At 35.4% G+C, this 20,448-nt stretch overlaps 2 protein-coding genes across 10 annotated transcripts in view; one reads left to right on the forward strand and one right to left on the reverse strand.

Annotated features, from left to right (window-relative positions):
* LOC107673618 (probable E3 ubiquitin-protein ligase XERICO) overlaps positions 1 to 1,347 on the reverse strand; it is a 9,099-nt gene extending 7,752 nt beyond the window's left edge. For all 5 annotated transcript variants that reach the window (XM_016467284.1, XM_016467283.1, XM_016467281.1 and 2 more), the window contains exon 1: positions 761 to 1,347. In XM_016467284.1, coding sequence (XP_016322770.1) covers positions 761 to 910 — 150 coding nt within the window. In that variant the 5' untranslated portion in view covers positions 911 to 1,347. The remainder of the gene's footprint in view (positions 1 to 760) is intronic.
* A 4,915-nt stretch (positions 1,348 to 6,262) lies between these two features.
* Positions 6,263 to 20,448, forward strand: part of opa1 (OPA1 mitochondrial dynamin like GTPase) — a 42,739-nt gene continuing 28,553 nt past the window's right edge. The window contains exons 1-11 of one of the 5 annotated variants that reach the window (XM_016467201.1): positions 6,263 to 6,444; positions 7,298 to 7,616; positions 7,890 to 7,986; positions 8,596 to 8,703; positions 10,660 to 10,707; positions 12,005 to 12,093; positions 14,952 to 15,107; positions 18,759 to 18,812; positions 19,607 to 19,711; positions 19,877 to 19,963; positions 20,245 to 20,358. In XM_016467201.1, coding sequence (XP_016322687.1) covers positions 6,416 to 6,444; positions 7,298 to 7,616; positions 7,890 to 7,986; positions 8,596 to 8,703; positions 10,660 to 10,707; positions 12,005 to 12,093; positions 14,952 to 15,107; positions 18,759 to 18,812; positions 19,607 to 19,711; positions 19,877 to 19,963; positions 20,245 to 20,358 — 1,206 coding nt within the window. In that variant the 5' untranslated portion in view covers positions 6,263 to 6,415. The remainder of the gene's footprint in view (positions 6,445 to 7,297; positions 7,617 to 7,889; positions 7,987 to 8,595; positions 8,704 to 10,659; positions 10,708 to 12,004; positions 12,094 to 14,951; positions 15,108 to 18,758; positions 18,813 to 19,606; positions 19,712 to 19,876; positions 19,964 to 20,244; positions 20,359 to 20,448) is intronic. The other 4 variants (XM_016467202.1, XM_016467204.1, XM_016467203.1 and 1 more) reach the window with 4 other exon arrangements.

The raw sequence follows: 20,448 nt of genomic DNA on the forward strand, positions 1-20,448 counted from the left end.
TATTATATATAAAATAATTATTTTATATTATACATTTATAATTAGCATATATTTATAATTTATGATCATTGCTGAATATTATATGTAACGAATAATTGACGATAGGCCATTGAATTATTAGACGATAATGCACATTTGAGGTGGTGAGGCAGCCATGACATGAAGCGGTCATTTTTATCCTATTGTTTACTGTATTTATTTGCTTAAGTGTGGTTCTGTTATTTTTATGTTTGTATGTATGTATGTATGTATTTATTTTTTGCTGTTGTAGGCTGTAAGGACCTTTGAAATAAATGAAATTATTTGGCAATATTTCTGCCAAGCGATGTAGTTGTTGGCTTGGCTCATTTCATAACGACTTTGAACATGGATTGTCAAATTAGAATTTTAAATTGAACAATTTTAATCAATATAAAATAATATTTAATTATTATAAATAAAAAAATTAAAAGTATTAAAAATGATTTTAAATTACACATATAATATTTGTTATTTGTATTTAATATTATACATTTATAATTATAATATATTTATAGTTTATGATTATTTTTGAATATTATATTATATTATCTGAACTGTTGGCTCATTTTACAATGACTTTGAATATAGTTCGTCTAATCAGTAGGAACTATCAATTTTATAACAGGAAACTCTTACTGTTTAATCCAATCTGGGTTTGGTTTAGTATTGTGCAGTTACATATATTGCATTTCTGATAATTCCCATTCTCTTAATTCCACATGTGTGATCACTACCTTACCATGCAGGGCAAAGAGGCACGGCGGTCAGCTTTGTTGCGCGAGGGCCTCCTAAAACTCCTCTTCCTTTCTTTGGCGTGCTCCTCCCCATGCCCCCAGTAACTGCTCATCCACTTGGTGAAGTTCCCATCATCGTCCTCGTCATTGTCCATAGTAATCGCGGGAAGCAGCCGAAGAGACAGCTTGGGAACTGGTGTGCGGAGCTCTCGGTGAGGCTCCTGTCTCCTGCAAAGAAAAAACGCACCAGGCTGCAGCCGGCGTACGATGATCCAGCTGGGTCAGACGAGGCTGCTGCTGATGTTGTCCTGGAGCTTCTGAGGAACTCTTTAGTGGAAGGCAATGTGAGGTCCAGACTCCAGACTGTGTAGGATGGGCTGGGTTTGGCTTGGTAGGTTGTAATTAGATTCCTCCAGTTAGGTGCTCACAATGTGTGGGTTTAATTGCTCTAAGCCGACCCAAAAATATGCACACACAGCTTTTGTCGAAGTCTTTAAATAAGTGAATCCCCTGTAATCTATTTAACATGAGAGAGGGAGGAGAATATAATATAGAGGCGGGAGGGAGGTATAGGAGAGAGAGGGCGAGCTGGATAGACAATGACAGAGAGAGAGAGAGAGAGAGAGAGAGGGAGAGGGAGAGGACGGTGTTTTTGGGTTGGTGCTCTGCTTTTAATCTTTCCATTACAGAGCAGTGGGCCTGGGGGTGGAAGGGAGGGTGGGAGTTAGTCACACACTCTGTGCAACTCCAATTCTCCCATACTTTCCACTCACTGAGCACATCAAACCTGTCAATAATTATGGACTACTGCAGGCGAGAACCAGTATGTGTTAGAGAGTCAGTGTGATCATGTATTTATGCTTCAGTACTGTCTGACAATGAGTAGAGTAAGACTGTTAATCAATGCAGATGGCATCCATCGAATGCAATGGCTAGACTTTGTTCTAATCATGACAAATGCTTTGCAGTATAACCACTAGGGCAGCAATATCAGTTGGGTAACAGTTGAAGCCTTTATAAATCATTATATAGGTATATATAATGTATGTTGTAAAGTATTATATCTTTTCATTAATAACTGTAACCAAAGTTGAAATGCATTGTAATATGCAGATTCTTTGTTATATCTGAAATTGGTTGTTTGTTATGTTTTTAATGCATTATATGTCATGTTTTTAATGCATGATCATTTCTAAAGCTAATAGGTACTGTAAGTATTATTATTATAACTGCGGTTACAATGATTTGTAATATCATACAGTGCATTATAAGGTGCATTACATTGCATTAAAACACTTTTATAAGACATTATATAAAGGCTTTAACCAAAGTGTTACTGAAGATATTTTGAACAGCTTTGGATCCCATTTTTTTAATATCTTTTGTGTTGCACAGAAGAAATGCATAGCGGTTTAGAACAAAACGAGGGTGAGTAAACAACAACATTTTATTTTTGAGTTAACTATCCTTTTAATACATAATGATTCCCAAATTAATCATTAATCATATCCGATTATGTGTGCTCCACCATATATTTGCAAAATGCACAACATTTAGCCATTCACAAATTAGCCTCACTTTCTAAATTTTGCAGCTGCACGTTCAATAGCCCATGTATTTTCAGCTGACCCCATTTTAGAATATGATAAACCCCCTCCCCTTCAGGAAGAAGCAATATGGGGCACACAGCAACCACCCTCAAGCCTCGTCTACTGTCCTGCTCCAGTTGTTCCCACCGCTGGACTCTGGGGCAGCAGAGCGTACAGTATGAGAGGCCAGAGACACTGATGATACACAACACCTGTGGCCATGTCTGTTTGATATGTCAAACAGGATCAATGCACGCAAAGCTCCGGGTCCTGACAACATTCCTGGGCGTGTACCTTGCCCTTAATCAGAAGGGTAGTGTTGTTGTGTGAACTATGTGAATTCTGGGTCACACTACGCCTATTTATTTATGTTATTCCTTGTGCTCAGCAAAGAAAATGACCTGCATTAGTCATGACTAAAACAGATCTGCTGAATGTACATATGGGTGCAACTTTGGATTCTAACATTGTACACAGGAAAATTCTTTATTTTTTTCTTTTGTGGAAATTCCTTTGTCTAAGGCAAAGGCAATTTTCATAGCTAGCATTTTATGTATAAATACAAACACACACACACACACACACACACACAAGGAAAACAGATTTACTAGCTTTTTTGTCCCCACAAGGTCAACATTTTCAAAATTGACTGGTATTATCCTTGTGGTCCCCATAACATAGAGAATACCAGTACACAAAGACAGAGAGAGAGAGAGAGAGAGAGAGAGAGAGAGAGAGAGAGAGAGACTTAAGATTTAAAACTCTTTCAGAGAGAGAGAGAGAAGAGAGAGAGACAGAAAGTAATATTGTGAAATATTTTTACAATTTAAAATGAGTTTTTTATTTTAATATCTTTTAAATTGTAATTAATTCATTTTATTAAAAAGCTGAATATCAGCAGCCATTACGCCAGTCTTCAGTGTCACATGATTATTTAGAAATCATTCTAATATGCTGATTTGGTGCTTAAGAAACATTTTCAATTATTATCAATGTTGAAAACAGTTGTGCTGCTTAATATATATTTTTTGTAACAATGTAAAAGTCTTTACTGTAACAATTTAGTGCATTCAGTGCTAAATAAAAGTTTTAATTTCCTAAAAAGAAAGAAAGAAAGAAAAAGAATAGAATAGAAGTGATAGAATCTTTGAACAGAAGAGCATATAAGTGTATACACGTGTGTGTGTGTGTGAATAATATGAATAAAAGTACAGTATAAAAAAGAGCTGAAGATAATTTCATAATTTAACATCAGCCCAAAACTAAGAAATTACTGTAAATATTATGTTCTTCGATAGACTGTTTCTAACAGAAGAAAAAAAAAACATTGTAGCTCCTTATCCAATAAATGTAATTAAAAATATACAAAATGTGATCTCTCAGGTGTTGCAAGTATTGTGATTGTGTCAGAAAGACCTGTTGTCACCTTTGGGTAATGGTTTTAGACTAACCCAACCCTTGAGGACTGTGTCCTTATACATACACCAACACAAGTTGCTTCTAATCAAATAATTCTGAATGACCATCTCTTTAGCTATTCAAGGATCTTAATCTTATTATCCCGCTATCCTATGTAGGTATTCACATAATTTAGATTATAACACTCTTAAGGGTTTAAAGCTGATTCGTGAATCATATTTTATGTGGATAACAAGTAAAAGAGGCCTTTCAGTGTTGAGTTGAGTGTGACCGAATACAACTACTTCTTGACAAAAAGAGCAATTAAACATGGATGAATACTGTATATTATTAAAACAGTCTTGTCCCCAGTTTCAATGCAAACCTGGATGAAACTGATTTATTTGACTACATAAAGGCCCCTCTGTTTGTGGTTCTATTTCAGGTGTTTTCTTACACTAAAATAGCCCATATTCACCTATCTAAAAAAAAAGCAGAGAGGACAATATTTGTTCTTGGTTTCTAAACAGAGCTCTGAATAATGAACTTAAGGTCCAAAAAGGACAGAGTGTTTCTAAAATGGGAGCCAATCCTGGTTGTGTTCAATCATATGTGCAGTATAAGCAATTGTCTGGAGGTCACATATACAATCCGAGGTTTGATGACAACAGCATTTATATGTGGGAATGAACTCCTTTCTTTGTATGGAATACAGGAGTCAATCCTGAAATTGCAAGTAACAATAGTTTACATAGGAGCAATGGTGTATGTAATATGAATATATTTTCAGTGTGTGCATCAGATTTTGAGTTTTGAAGGGCCTTAACCTTCACTGAAAGATGAGTGAAGAGACCCTGGCACTTATAGGCTGAACGTATACAGGGAGACAGCAGCCTTGGCCCTGTCTCATAACTGCGTTACTAGTGCAAACACAAATTGATCATGTCTCGTGTTCTAGCCAAGAGCTATGATTGATCTAAACTTGCTATGGCAGTGTGCATTCAATTGACATTTTACATCATGTATCAACCAGAGCGCCTAGACAGTGTAGCAGACTTTTTTGACTACTGAACATGCACACTGTTTTGAAATCTGATTTTTGGAAAATGTAAAATCAAGCTTGTATTTTAATCAACATATCTATGAGGAGCCTATATATAATATATAAACTAAAATCTACATATATGTGTGTGCTTCATATAACAGCAATTTCTGAGTGAAAACTTGTTTCTATCCCCCCCCCCACTTTCATACAATAGGCAGTCTATAATATTTCAATATTGTGGCATCATCCAAAGAGGTTACATGATAAGCACATGCAATGGGCCTGAAAAACTTGTCTATACACTATTCATAGTCCAGAACCAGAACAAAGAGCACCACCAGTTTAATAAAATTTGACCTTGTCACAGTACAGTCTTTGTTCACCTGACAGGGGGCATTCATTACAGAAAATAATATATTCCATCTTTAGCTTACCTTCATCAGTGAGAATGACTGAAGTTTTAATTCTAAAGTCATTTTGGTAAATCTTAAGTTTCAGATATAAAGGTTAAAGCCAGTCGGTCAATAGCATCTATCCATTTTACACTGTCACATATGTCCCTCTAGTGGAATATATTTGTACTGCAATCATAAATAGAACTTTACCTTATTCTTATCCAAGTAATCTCAGAAGGATTGCCTATTAATTGGACTTGATTAAGTCTTGTAATATCCTACTTTATTGTTGACCTTTGTAGGTTTCATTACCCTCTTAATAAGCAAAGATTTTAGTAAATAAAGAATGCTTAATTTAAAACGAAGGAAACGCATTTAGGAAATGCCATGTCTATATACTGTGATGAAATCATATTAATCAAATATCTGACTGCTACTTAAAGCTACTTTATTTGTGAGAATATAATGTAATTTATAAATCATTGAGTTTTGGTGGTGTTTTATCTTTTATCTTATTTTTTAAATGATATTGCATATATAAATAAAAAATAAGTCAAATAAAATAAATAAATAATAAACAAAGTGTTGCAATTCTGTAAACAGAGAATATGAACATTAAGTAAACTAAGCCTAGCTTTTTTAGTTTCTCTTTCACGTTTCAATTGCAAATAAACTACACTGCAGTGAATTGCATCATAAAACAAAAAGGGAAAGGGAAAATACAAACATGTAAAAAAAAAGTACACCTCAATTAGTAAGAAATATAAGATAATCATAGCCCTTAAGGTATTTGTTATTCTAATTCTTGTTTAAGAGATTTTATAGTATGGGAAGTCTCAGCAAGAAACACTTCAAATATAGGCAAAGTGTTAAGAAATTTGTGAAAAAAAAAAAAAAAAGAAATTAATAAAATAAATTAATAATACACAGTTACTGCCAGAAAAAGAAAAGTTTAATTTCATTTTATAAAAATAGATTGATAGACCAGTTTAATGACGCGATTAAAAGTCCTTGTGACTCTTATCTTTTTTTTTTTTTTTTACTTTTATTTTGAAAACATGACGTCACGCTGTGGACCAGGAACTACTTTCTTGACGCTGGTGATCGCCTGCTTGTATGCCCTTGTTAGCCACGCAGCTAACCTAAGTGCCCCATTTGGAAAGATGAATTGAATTTTATATCGGAAAGCGATCTGATAGACACCTATATTTGCTATTAGTTGCTAATAGCAGGATGTTACGAGCCGGAAGTGTAGTTACCTGGTAAGTAAAGCAGCACGTTTGCAGCAGCTACTGAATTTAACGCAGATACAGTAGACTGGAAACTAACGTTAGGTGATTTGATGTATCAATATAAAATGGCTTATCACATCTAATCTATATTTATACGTGTGAACTGTGAGGATTAGCTCTTAATGACTACTATTAGCTGGTATCGTTTCGTAAATGACACTGACAGGCTAACGTTACACTACACCACCCAAAACACCGACCCACTTTTCACAACTGAAATCACTTTTGCATTAACTAGATTTTTTAACGAAATTTCTACATTGATATCATATGAATGGGCGTATCAATATAGTATTAATAGCTGTCTAATTTGACATATTCTTTCCCCCATTTTGTAACGCTCTAGCCATTGGAAAATTGTTATAGGAACCACGAACTGTCCTGACTCTTGAGTTCTTTTATTTGCGTTCTTGCTTAAAAATGTATTTATAATCACTCAAGATGACTTTTTCAGGTATTTAGTGGTCTATTAACACAGCTGTCAAAACTGGGACCTTGTGTCATATGCTGTTTTGCGTGCAGCGTGCGTCTGACAGAAACCAGCCAACATTTTCTGATTTTTTGGTATATTTTATATCCTTATGTCAGAAATAGATTGATATTTTTTTCATTAAATGTTTATATCTGTTTTATTTACAGAAAACTCTAGTGTTACTGGATAACAGCTATAAATTGACTCTTGTAATCGCAAATCGCATCCGTACTCTTGAGCCATGCATTTCAACAATAAAGGCTAAATTCTTCAAGTATTATTATAAATGTCATGTATGACTCAGAAGTGTGTAAATGTGACAGAATGATCACATTGTTCTTCTCTCTCCAGCATTGCCTGCAAGAATCTGCTTCCGTCCAGAATGGGGGTGAAGTTCAGAGTTCCGCTGCAGAAACTGCACCCACTCTCCCGTGCCATCCATCACCGCTACTCTGCTAACAACAATCCACAAAGACCACCTCACTGCTCAGCTGCCCGCCATTACACGTCTCTCTCCAGGCTCCCCATGCGTCCTCTCAAATCCCGATCAGGAGGCCATGGCTATCAACAGCACCGGTCCTTCTTAGTGGCCCGTCTTGCTGCCAGACTGCTGAAACTGAGGTACATCTTGCTGGGCTCAGCAGTTGGAGGTGGATATACAGCAAAAAAGGTATGTTTAAGTAGTTGGTGGTTGTGTTGTGCATATGAAATGACTGGCTCAAGGTCGTTTTACTTGCAAATTCAGAGTCCACAATAAGGTTCAATCTGAATTTTTACACTTTCAGTTTGCTATTTGTCTGATTTAAAAAAAACATTTTTTTTTTATAGTTTCAGCCATCAAATCAGTTGTCAACAGAAAAATACTATTGACTGTTGGTATCAGGTAAAAGATTTATTAGTGCATCGCTAGTCAATGTAGCCTGTCTGTTTTGTTTGTTTCCAGACTTACGATGAATGGAAAGATATGCTTCCTGATATGAGCCAATACACATGGATTGTGCCAGACTTTGTTTGGGAGCTGAGTGAAAATATTGATTTAGGTAAGTAATTTGTAGAATCATATTCTGATCAAACCTGTTTAAAGGGGTCCTATTATGCTTTTTCACTTTTTCAACTTTAGTTAGTCTGTAATGTTGCTGTTTGAGAATAAAAAAGATCTGCAAATTTACAAAACTCAAAGTCCACTTCAAAAGGAGATATTTTATTTAACAGAAATCACTTTTCAAAAACAAAGAACGACTCGTTTGGACTACAACGCATATTTTCCGGGATTTGTGATATCACAAATATCGACGAATGGGACGAGACCTGGTTGAGCTGCACTAGAGAAGGCAATGAGTGTTATCACTATGTCGGAGACATATTTCAGAAGGCGGGCTTTCATTTGATACAGGAACTATTCGAGCCGTTCATGCCAGACTGGGGAGAGAGGTGTTGTAATAATGTAAAATATGTGAAAAATAATGTGTTTTTCAAACAACCTAGTATGAGAGCCTGTTCTAGTACACCCCCAAAACAAAATCTAGACTTTGTAAAAGAGCATAATAGGACCCCTTTAACATATGCATATGCTGCAGTTGCAAATTATTTTGTGGTGTTGACTTTCTGTTTATATGCTGTGAATGTTATTTCTGTGTCCCCGAATAAAGGCAAGCTAGCCAGTGCTTTGCCTGAACTAGAAGAGATAGCCAAACTATTACCTGATATGGAAAAGATCAGAGAGAACTTCACCTTCCTGAAGAGCCTCCTCTCTAGTGGTAAGCAATGTCCTTTTAACGCACCTCATGATGGACACAAATGGAATACAGGGGAAAAATTGTGTTAAATAAAAATGTAATGATTCATTAAAAATATATATTGCTGTTCAAATGGTTGTGGTCAGTAAAGAAAAAAAAAAAAACGAATGCTTTTATTCAGTGAGGTTGCATTAAATTGATCAAAAGTGTCATTAAAGGCATTTACAGGGATTAAAGTTCCGTCGCTACGACGGATTTCCGTCAGTTCATAAAGACAGTCACTTGCTTCATTCCTGAATGATTCAGCTGTTCGAACGAATCAATTGAATGAATGATTCAGTGATAAAATCAGTGACTTGCCGCCATCTGCCGGCGGATTTAGTTTAATTTTTAGCATATAATTTCAGTTATTTAAATCATATTTCTGTGTTTTTTCTTCTTGTAATTAAGTGCGCTTGTCCTCCTAATTTAAAAATTTAGGAGCACCTTCTGATCAATAATCAAAAATTCTGATCAAAAATTAGCCTTCCTAATACGAGGTGACATTTAACTCTTTAAAGTGACTTACAGGAGTATTTTCTTTTTGCCTTTGTAATGGCATCATTTTCATCTGTCAAATTCAAAAATGTATGTTTATAATCTTTTTAAAATTTCTATTTAAAACAATATGTAGAATAAGACAAATAAGTTACCAATCATATGAAATTAGTATTAATAAATTAATTTGTTCTACAGAGGTGGCACAGAAGAACACAAAAGTGGCTTGTAGGTACATTTTCAGACGTTTAATGCGGCTCAGAGGTGGCATGAGTGCAATTAAATTCATAAATTCATGTGGAGATTAATGTTTTAAATATAAAATTTTGAATACAGAAATATGATTCAAATAACTGAAATTATACGCTAAAAATGAAACTAAATCAAGTCACTGATTTTATCACTGAATCATTCATTCAATTGATTCGTTCGAACAGCTGAATCATTCAGGAATGAAGCAAGTGACTGTCTTTATGAACTGACGGAAATCCGTCGTAGCGACGGAACTTTAATCCCTGCATTTATAATGTTACAATTTATTTAAGCTTTTTTTATTTTTCAAAGAATCCTGAAAAAATGTATCATGGTTTCCACAAAAATAAAGCAGCACTACTGTTTTTCAACACTCGAGTAATAGTTGCTTAAAGAACATTTACCTTTGTAGTCTCAGGAATGAATTACAATTTAAAATATTAATTGAAAGAGACAAAAGTTATTTTAAATTTTAATAATGTCACAATATTTTTTTTTTGCTCAAATAAATAAAAAGATCAAATAAATGTAGCTTTGGTGAGAATAAGGCAGTTCTTTCAAAAACAGGAACATTTTTTACTGACCTTAAACTTTTGAATGGTTGTGTCAATTTCTTAATAAAAAAAAAAAAAAAATTGGGCCATATAACCAATTTCCCTCTTTATTAAGTTTAAAGTGAATGTTGTGTCTTTTTAGTTTGATTTGTATTATCTATTTTGAATTCCCGCCCCCCCCCCAAAAAAAAACTTAATGCACTGCAATGTTATTTTTCGTAAATGTCAGTGTATGTTAATGCGTGTGTGAATGTTAAGATTTCTAAAGCTGAAAGGTACTAAATCTAACCTTGGGGTCTTGTGATTTCTATCAACTGAATGAATTAGAATATTCTGTACATTCTGTTTTAAAACATCTGTGCACTGCTTATAATCACTTTCATATACAGTATATACAATCAGCATCTTCCTAATGATTATATGATTTAAGATTGATAACATCAGTCAGAGTTATTTGTTTGCATTAACATATTTTTCAGTATACAGTGCTGACACTGCTCTTCTGTTAGAAACCCAATCCAGTGTGCAATGGAATGAGCTCTTCACGCTTTTCCTACGGTCTTTATTTTATTTTCATTTCATTTGTTCCTCTTGTTCCTCCCTCCTCCTCTCCCTCCCTTCACGTTTTTCACAGGTTTGGGTAGTGAAGTCAATGGAGCTTCTGGTCTGCGTCTGTTATTAGGTGTGTAAACGCCTCACTTGGCGTGCCCCGATTCCTCCTACGCTGCTGCACTGATGTAAAATGGATTTAAGTTGATGGTGTGTGCGCCTCTAAGGATGGACCAGCAAAACCCTTTATCAAAGGAAATGATCTCTAAAATATCATAATAATGTTATTAGTCAGCTGCTACTTTGTCACAGAAACTCAATTTGAAAACATAAATCACACTGCGTTACAGTGTTGTGTTGCTGTTTACATTAGCTTTCAAAAGTTTGGGGTCGGTAAGCTTTCATAGTCATGTGATCTTTCATAAGTCATTATGATATGCTAATTTGGTGCCCAAGAAACATTTCTTATCACAATTGAAAACGATTGTGCTGCTTAATACTTTTGTGGAAACTATGATACTTTTACTCGGCATTTTTTGATGAATAAAAAGTTCAAAGGAGATTTTTTTTGTAACAATGTAAATGTGCCTACTGTCACTTATGATCAATTTAATACATCTTTGCTAATTAAATGCATTAATAAAAAAAAAAATCTTACTGACCACAAGCGTTTTAATGCTAGTGTATATTTAGTTTAGATTACAAAGACTATATTTAGATTACAAAGACTCAAGTGTTAATTAGTTTGACTTCTTATAATTTAGCCAAGAATAAATTGGATGCTAAAGCATTCAGTTAACATGGGTCAGTTACAGATGCAGTTCCAGACACTAACAGCATCTGTAAATGTGTGATTACTCTGATTTTAATTGTCTTGCCACTTGGTCCCTTGACTTCACCTTCTCTTCTCTTAAGATTTTGTGGGCCATTCCCTGTGTTTGTCTCTTTCTCTCTTTCCATTGTCATGACTAATTTATCCTATATGTTTGAAGTTCTTACAGCTCAAGAGTTTTGAAAAGTACACTTACTGAATATCTAATCTGATTTTCTTCTTAGCATCTTAGACAAGGAGTGATTGTTTACACCTGCATTTTATATAATGTTCATGTTTTCTATAGCAGATTACACATATTTTCTCATCACCACACTACAAAACTATGATATTACGTTCTATTATATGGTCTTCTAAAAGTGTGCCTATATTATTTACAAATTTTTATCAAGCACATTTGCGCCATTTACTTTTCAAACCTTTGAGTCTCTTTGGGATATGGTGACAATGTAATTACTTTAAAATGCAAGCTAATAATATGCTTTTGCATGCAAATTTTTATTGTCACTTGACATGCAATTCTTTTTCTAAATGCTAAATGTGTGTTTCAAGAAGGGGAAAAACAATTTGCATTTGCATGTTTTTTTTTTTTTCCCAGAAACCACAGGTGAATCAACCCTGAGAGCAACAGATATCCCACCAACTTCTGCAGCCATGTCTGACAGTAGTGATAAACAGTTTAAGAAGGTAAATGACTCTGTTTTCTGAATGCTTAAGCTTACCCATGATATATGACGATCCTTTTGTATTTCCAGCCATTATAATAATTAAGGCAGCTTAAGTTTCTTTACCTGCATTTTTCTGCTTAGCTGTGTTTTTCAGCATTAACTAAGTTGCTAACCGCTGTGCATCTGTTTTGAAAATTTACTGCAAAAGACAGACACCATTGGTCAATGGCTATCGTGCACTTTTGTAGTCCTGCTAAATATGGACACTGTTTTAGTAGCTTGTTGCAACTGGCTAATGCTGAAGTGAAGCTGCTTTTTTTTTTTTTTTTTTAATTATTTGTGAGCAGTGCTCTAGTCTGCATGTTGCTCTTGATAATTTACCTCTTTTGGATATATTCACATTCTTTGAAAGAAATGTCTCTCTCAGTGTACACTAAAGGCCAGATGTCTCTTTTTCTCCATTTACATGATGAACCAATGACAGATGAGCATCAAGGCTATTAGAGATATGTTTGTATCCCAGCAGTAGGTTCACATATTTTGTCCTGCAACTGCATTAAAACTCTTGTTGCAGGAGATTAAGTTCTGTCTTTTTCAGCTACGTGTTTGTCCGTCATGATCATTACACTTTCTCTAAAAATATTGCTTCTCTGAGAGCAATTCACTCCTTGATATTTTAATGTTTGATGTCAGTTTTGTTTTTTTCTTCTTCTCATTTTCTGTTTCCTCACTCATAAATCCCTTATTGTCTGCAGTGAAACTAAACACTTCAGTTTAGAGTAGCACTAGTTTAAGTTTTTCATATTAGCATATTTTATTAGCATATTAGCGTATTTAAACTTCTGTTCAGCAAGGATGCATTAAATTGATTATACCTGTGCATGACAGTAAAGATGTTTATAATGTTACAAAAGATTTATTTTTCAAATAAATACTGTTCTTTTCAACTTTCTGTTCATCAAAGAATCATAAATGCATGGTTTCCGCCAAAATATTAAGCAGCCCAGCTGTTTTAAAATTACATTAAAAAAACATTAAAAATAAGAAATGTTTCTTGAGCACCTAATTAGCATATTAAAATGATTGAATTTGTAATGTGTGTGATGAAGGATCATGTAATACACAAATGATCCTTGGCTGCTAAAAAAAATCAGCTTTGCCATTACAGGAATAAATTGCATTTTTAAATGTTGAAAACAGTTATTATAAATTGTAATAATTAGGGATGTAACAATATCAAAATCTCACAATACGATAATATCTCGATATGAAGTCCACGGTATGATATTTTTTGCAATGTTTAAAAAAAAAGACAACAGAAGACTTGGAAAAAATGAAAATGTTTTCTATTTTAACGTTAAATTATTCTATCTAATACACTTTGAGAGTTCAGAAATAAGGAGCTCCAACCCATGTTCTTAGTTAAGATAACTTAACTAAGAAAAAAGTCTGTGATTTGACTTGTACCTGAACTTTAAAGGTGACTCAACCCGCTTTTTAGTTGTGATATACTGTCTCAGTCTAAATTACATTCACACTGGTGCTTTAGGAATCCAAACAAATTAGAATATAATAATAATAATAATAATTTTATATTATTATTCCTATGACAGTATTAGCCATATATTGTAAAACAGTTACATTGTAAAATAAATGAAAATGAATTTCATAGGTCTAATATCTTTGCTTTACACTATAGTAGGGAAATTACAATACTTCTTTCCTAATTTCTACACTTGAAAGAGATATTTTGAATTTGCACTGCAGTAACGTTACCCATTTAAACTGCTAGCTGTCAGTAATTCAAAATAAAAGCTTTTAATTTGATAGAAACGGCAGAGTAGAGCTTTTATTTTGAAGGAAAACTCCAGCTGCAGTGAAAACAGGCTTGCAAAAACGCATCTCACTACAAATCTAGTGAAATCATCTGCCGTGAAAATAAAGCATAACTGGTGGCTGTTGCGTTCCAAAATGCGCACTAAAGTCAGAGCACATGCAATAAACGAGTTCACTGCATTCACTGTGAACAGTGAACAGATCACGAGCTGATCGCCTGAATGAAGTGCTCGCTTCGCTTTAAAACGCGCAGCGAAAACAGACTTGATGAAGGGAATAAGCCATATTGTGCTTTCGTTTTATTTCGTTTGACAGATACTGTGCCAAAGCATAATGGCCCAAAACACAACTTTAAAGAACTTTTATGTTAGAATAAGAAGTTTAAATATATTTTAAAAACTACACTTTTTGCCTGGAAGACCTTTCATTTCATATCGTCATGTGACCACGATATCAAGACAAGATATCATATTGATAATAGTTACTTCCCTATTAATAATAGTTGTACAACATTTTAATCAAATAAATGAAGCTTAAAGCATAAAAGACATATTTGCCTATATAATGTAAGACAAAATTATGAAATCAAATTAATATCAATGTACAGAAGCAGCATGTTTTTGAAAGACATGTCTTGTAATATTTGCTCTCTCCAGCTTCAGGCTTTGCACTGCTCTGCAACTAAATCACTCATTGTACCTCAAATTCCTGCTTTCATTAATAGCAGTAGTTTTATGTGATCTTAGTTCATCTATTAAAAACTATTAGGATTGCCTTTACTGCAATTATAGCAGCTTGACAATACTGACTGTGAGTGCAAGTCTTGAATATGATTCAACATTATTAGTGTGAATAAATATTTTCTTATGCTCTTCAAGATTTTAGGTTCATCATAACTGAGTTTGATTCAAAACTACTGTATTACCAAGAGCAGTATATTAAAGTGAGGCAGACCATTTCCCAAAAGCTCTGCCATATCCTCCTATTAGTTGGCAAGCAGGTTGATTGACTGCCCGTCTCTGTCACTGTGCCGTCCCTCAGCAGGGGCTGCTCAGCGAGCTCATTCTCATTCAGCAGCAGATCCAGCAGCATGAGGAGGAGATGCGGCGGGCGGCAGCCAATAATGCTCCGCCTCCGCCGCGTGAACCCAGTCCCAGCCCGGCCCCGAACCCCAGCCCCTCGCAGTCCAAATGCAAGGTGAAGGTCCACTCCCCCACCACCCCTCTGATGCTGTGGCGCTCATGCCGGTCTTTGACAGCTCCACACCATTCTTTTGTAGCTGTTTTATGCCTTTAAAAGCATATATTGAATTTTTGACACTTAGTAATACATTTTTCCCAAATTCTTATTAGCTGAATATAAAAAATACGAATGGTGGAGGTATTAATGACTGATGTGAGAGAACTACAGCCTTAATATACTCTAGTTACAAACCAGATAAGTAGCTCCACCCATCCAAGATCTTTGTAATTTGCAGCTCCAATGTAGGCGCCTTTCGGAATGATCATATCCTAAGCAAGAGCTTAATCTGCACTTGTATATTAATTTGATCTGAGCATCTATATGGCTACGTGATTTTTCCACATTTCAATGTGATCTTATTGCATCCCATACCTTGGGGTCCAAAGTCTGAGACCACTAGATAAAACATTTTTTTTTCATTTGATGGGGGATACTGTGGCAGGTTGGGGGGAAATTATCACAAAGGCTGTTTTTCTCTTTGAACATATAAATAAAAACTGCCTTTAATTAGAATAACTTTGAATTCTGTCATCCAAACTAAAATTACTATATCATACTTTTGTAATAGGTAGATTTTTATAAAAAGATTAAACTCTTCTCAGGTCAAGGGTATTTCAATATTATTTTACTGTTTAGATGTTGCTGAAAAGCTTGTAATAGTTTTTTTTAATGGATTTTTTTCTGTTGTGACAACTTAGACCACGTACACAAGTTTCATCTTGTGTGTTTGGTGTCTGGTATTTTTAACAAAAGTATTACAGTGACCAAAGACTCATTACATTTGGTTTGCCTATTTTAACTAAACCAACGTCGGCAGAGTCGTCGTGTTTTATGTATTAAAGACTGCTTCGTAGAGCTCACTCATTAAGAGTTGCCATGTCCACTTACCATAAGCGAAGCTTATTAAGCTTCTTTGGACTTGTTGTTTTGGGCTCTGCTCATAAAGTGATCCAGTTGATTACATTTACATTTATTCATTTAGCAGACGCTTTTATCCAAAGCAACTTACAATTGAGGAATACAATAAGCATTTCATCATAAAGAGGCAAATAAATGCAGGAAGTGCTTGCAATACAAAGTTTCAGGCATTGTTCAGAGTAGTACAAGCTAGACAGGGAGAGATTAAGGAAAGAGAAAGCAAAGTTTTTTTTAAGATGAAGTCAAATAGTGACGAAAGAGATGCGTTTTCAGGTGTCGCATGAAAATTGTCAGGGATTCAGCATTCCGTATAGGGGTGGGAAGTTAATTCCACCAGCTAGGAACGGTGAACGAAAATGTTCTGGAAAGTGATTTTGTGCCTCTCTGTGATGGTACCATGAGGCGTCGCTCACTCATAGATCTCAGACTTCTGGAGGGTATGTAGATTCTCAGAAGTGAGTGGAAGTAGGAGGGTGCTGAGCCTGTGGCTGTTCTATATGCAAGCATCAATGTCTTAAACTTGATTCGAGCCGCAATCGGTAGCCAGTGCAGGGAGATAAAGAGAGGTGTAACATGGGCTCAGATAAAGAGAGGTGTAACATGGGCTCTTTTGGGCTCATTGAAGACCAGTCGTGCCGCTGCATTCTGAATCATTTGTAAAGGTTTGATTGTGCATGATGGAAGTCCAGCCAGAAGAGCATTGCAGTAGTCCAGTCTAGAAATGACAAGGGCCTGGACAAGAAGTTGTGTAGCATGCTCCGTTAGGAAGGGCCTGATCTTTCTGATGTTGTGCAATGCAAACATGCAAGATCGAGCAGTTTTTGCAATGTGGTCTTCGAAAGCCAGATGGTCATCGAAGATTACACCAAGATTTCATTGAACTTGATGGGGTAATTGTTGATGAACCTAACTGGATGGTGAAATCATGCTGTAGCGTTGGAGTGGCAGGGAAGACAAGAAGCTCAGTCTTCGCTAGGTTGAGCTGTAGATGATGCTCTTTCATCCATGCCAAGATGTCTGCCAGGCAGTCTGAAATCTGTGCAGCTACCGTTGGATCATCTGGTTGAAATGAGAGATAGAGCTGTGTGTCATCAGCATAGCAATGGTAGGAGAAGCCACGTGCCTGTATGATGAGTTGATGGAGTTAAGTAGGCAGGTATAGGTTGCTATATTTTGATATGTGGCTTGTTTCAAGATAAAAAATTTGGATTTGAGTTTATTATAGGCTTACTCTCATTTGTTGTTTTTTTCTAGCAAGATCTGGCAGCACTAATGAGTCAAAGTGTATCCTGTGATTTCTGGCATGACACATAAAGAAAAGATAACTGTGATGTGCGTTTAAATACATCGTTAACAACTAGTTGTTCAGTTTAGTTCTGTATACACTGCAATGTCACAACCTGCATTTTTCGGGAGTCATTTCGGATGTGAAATGTGGTTGTCACTCCCGTAAATTACTGAAATTTGTGTGTACAAAACTGGATTATGCACTAAAAGGAGAATTGACAACCGATTTTGGCTGTAGTGTGTATGTGGCCTTAGTGTGGCAAAATGTCCCCCATTTATTAATGTTCCAAAGAGCATTTTGTGAGCTTCAGTGGAAGTAAATATTATCTTTTGCACAAATGGGTTCACATGATCAGTATCAAATAAATTTGCTAATTTTATTGGTGACCTAGAAATAGTGCAAACTCTTTATGTATGAAATATTTCTTGGTTTATATTTCTGCAAACTTCTAAACTTATGATGACCGAATCACAGATTTTTAGGGTGGTCTCAGACTTTTGAACCTCATGGTATCTGGCATAGACTTGAAATTCTTTAGATTTTTAACAATCAAACTCTGAGTGACTTTGAAACCATGTATTATCCATTTAAACAATACAGTAAGATGCTTTGTTTTATTCAAGCATCTTTCAAAAGACCCCTGCTCTAAATGTTTTCTTACTGTGAAAGTAAAAACACATTTGCTATCCACCTATTGCTAGCTGAATAAGTGAAACTTGTATGATTTCATAATTTTTGCGCTAAGCCCAAACTCGATCCATTGTGCCTCGCTCATGCAAACCCATTTATTTACACAGTTAAACGTATACAGTTAATATTCACTGCATGGAGTGGTGTGCTGTCCTGCCACATGGAGTGCTATGCACTTTTCTCCAGCTGTTGGCCAGCAAAAATAACCTGCCTAACACCAGAACTAATTACATCTGCACATAGGCAAAAGACATTTTATTTAGCAATAAACAAATACCATTTCAAATCACACACCCTTGCTTTTTATGTAGATGTGTGTTTGTGTGTTTGATGTTTTCCTTTGTGTCCTTCTCTCCTCAAATCTCTCCTCAAAACTGCTTTTCTGTGATTTGGTACTCAACAATTGCATTGCAGGTGCGGGCCAAGAAATGATTCAGTGCTCTTGATGCATCCTTTACAAATAATTTTTTGAAGTGTGGTGATTTGTATAAAGAATAAATGATTAATTAAATGCTTGAAAAACCTGGAAGGGAAATTTCTTCTCTTTGCATTAACTTGCCTTTCCTCTGCTGGGATGCATGCTGGAACTGCATGTGGAGATGTGGATTGTTTGTGCAATGGCTCTTACAGGGGGATATTAGGAAGATCATCAGCTGTCCTGAAAGAAATAACATGGTCACAGTCTGCTACATTGTTTCTTGTGCTTTCAGTCATCTGATAAAGAAAAAGTTGACCAGCTTCAGGAAGAACTTCTTCGAACACAGGTATTAACAGTTATGTGTCTGATTTTAAGCCTTGGTTTTGTCGTACTAAACCTTGTAGCCTTTTCATCATGATCGATTTATATACATTTATATACAGTATATGTCAATTGCACAATTGAGGCAGTGTCGCATCGTCACTAATGTTTATAAATTGCATTTCTTTTTAATTCTTGCCAGTGTTTAACCATTCCATTCAGCATGCTCTCTTGGAGACTGTGCGCTCATGCACACTTGCAGCGCACACACATAACGCCAGGTTTTACATTACTCCGTTTGCAGTGCGTATGCGGTGCATATTTTTTCCACGCTCATGTTAACGGATTAAAGTGTTCACACTGCACACAGTTGCGGTCCGGCAGTGTGTTCCAGGAGTGGTGCGTCTGCAGCAGTGCAGAGATAGTTTCCGCTGCAAGCGCTGAATTAAAGTAACAGCGCATTGTTTGCGGTAAATATGAACATGGATTGACACGAAAATGTAGTAATTACACCATAAATGCATATAATTAAAGTCTGCTGTGTTTCACAGTCAACACATAGGCTATGGCTTTTTGGCTAGGTTTAAAGGAAAAGACCACTTTTAGATCAACAAGGCAATAATAGATGGCACTCATGGAGGTAGGAAAGCAAAGTTCTTTATGAACCGCAGGATTGCTTGTAATAAAGATTTAAATGCAAAAGAAAAGGCAGTAGAGCTGACTGTTTCTGTCAAGGTTTTTTCGTACTAAACCTTGTAGCCTTTTCATCATGATCGATTTATATACATTTTATCCTCTATTTCCCTCATGCTTATGCAGTTAAAGTACCAACGGATGCTGGAGCGTCTGGAAAAGGAGAATAAGGAACTGAGGAAAGTGGTGTTGCAGAAAGATGACAAGGGTATTCACCAAAGAAAAGTCAAGGTCAGATTTTAACTTTCTTCAATTATGCATATAAGTGATACATGCAATAAACAACCTTTTTTTTTTTTTTTTTTTTTTAGAATGGTTGGCTTTTTCGTTGCTGTACATAAAGAACAGATCACAGGGTTTTATTGATGCATTTCTCCTGTTTTTGATCCTGTGCAGAAATCTTTGATTGATATGTACTCTGAGGTCCTGGACATTCTCTCAGATTATGATTCCAACTACAATACTCAAGATCATCTACCAAGAGTCAGTATTATTTTTCTTTTCCATTTCTGTTATTTTCATTTTTTTTTAAAATATACTTTTGTGAAAGTTTAATGTTGTTTAGGTGGATGCTTTAAATAAGCCCATGTGTTTTTTTGCCTCTTCCTTCACTGTAATATGTTTTTTTCTTGCATTTTATTATATATATATCTTTGAAATAAACTAAACTGAATAAACTAAACTAATTGTTTCCCTGCTATGTGGTTATATGGAACACCTCTTAATGGTTCAGACATAACCAGCTTCTGTCTTCTCTTCACTAGGTGGTGGTAGTTGGAGACCAGAGTGCAGGAAAGACCAGTGTGTTGGAGATGATAGCTCAAGCTAGGATCTTCCCCAGAGGCTCTGGAGAAATGATGACCAGGTCTCCTGTCAAGGTGAATTAAACAAACTACACTCATATAGTAGTTAAACAACACATGAACAATAATTATACAGTAAATATTATAATAATTGTGATGCGTTTA

Source organism: Sinocyclocheilus anshuiensis, unplaced genomic scaffold, assembly GCF_001515605.1.
Source record: "Sinocyclocheilus anshuiensis isolate Anshui unplaced genomic scaffold, SAMN03320099.WGS_v1.1 scaffold44, whole genome shotgun sequence".
NCBI lineage: Eukaryota > Metazoa > Chordata > Actinopteri > Cypriniformes > Cyprinidae > Sinocyclocheilus > Sinocyclocheilus anshuiensis.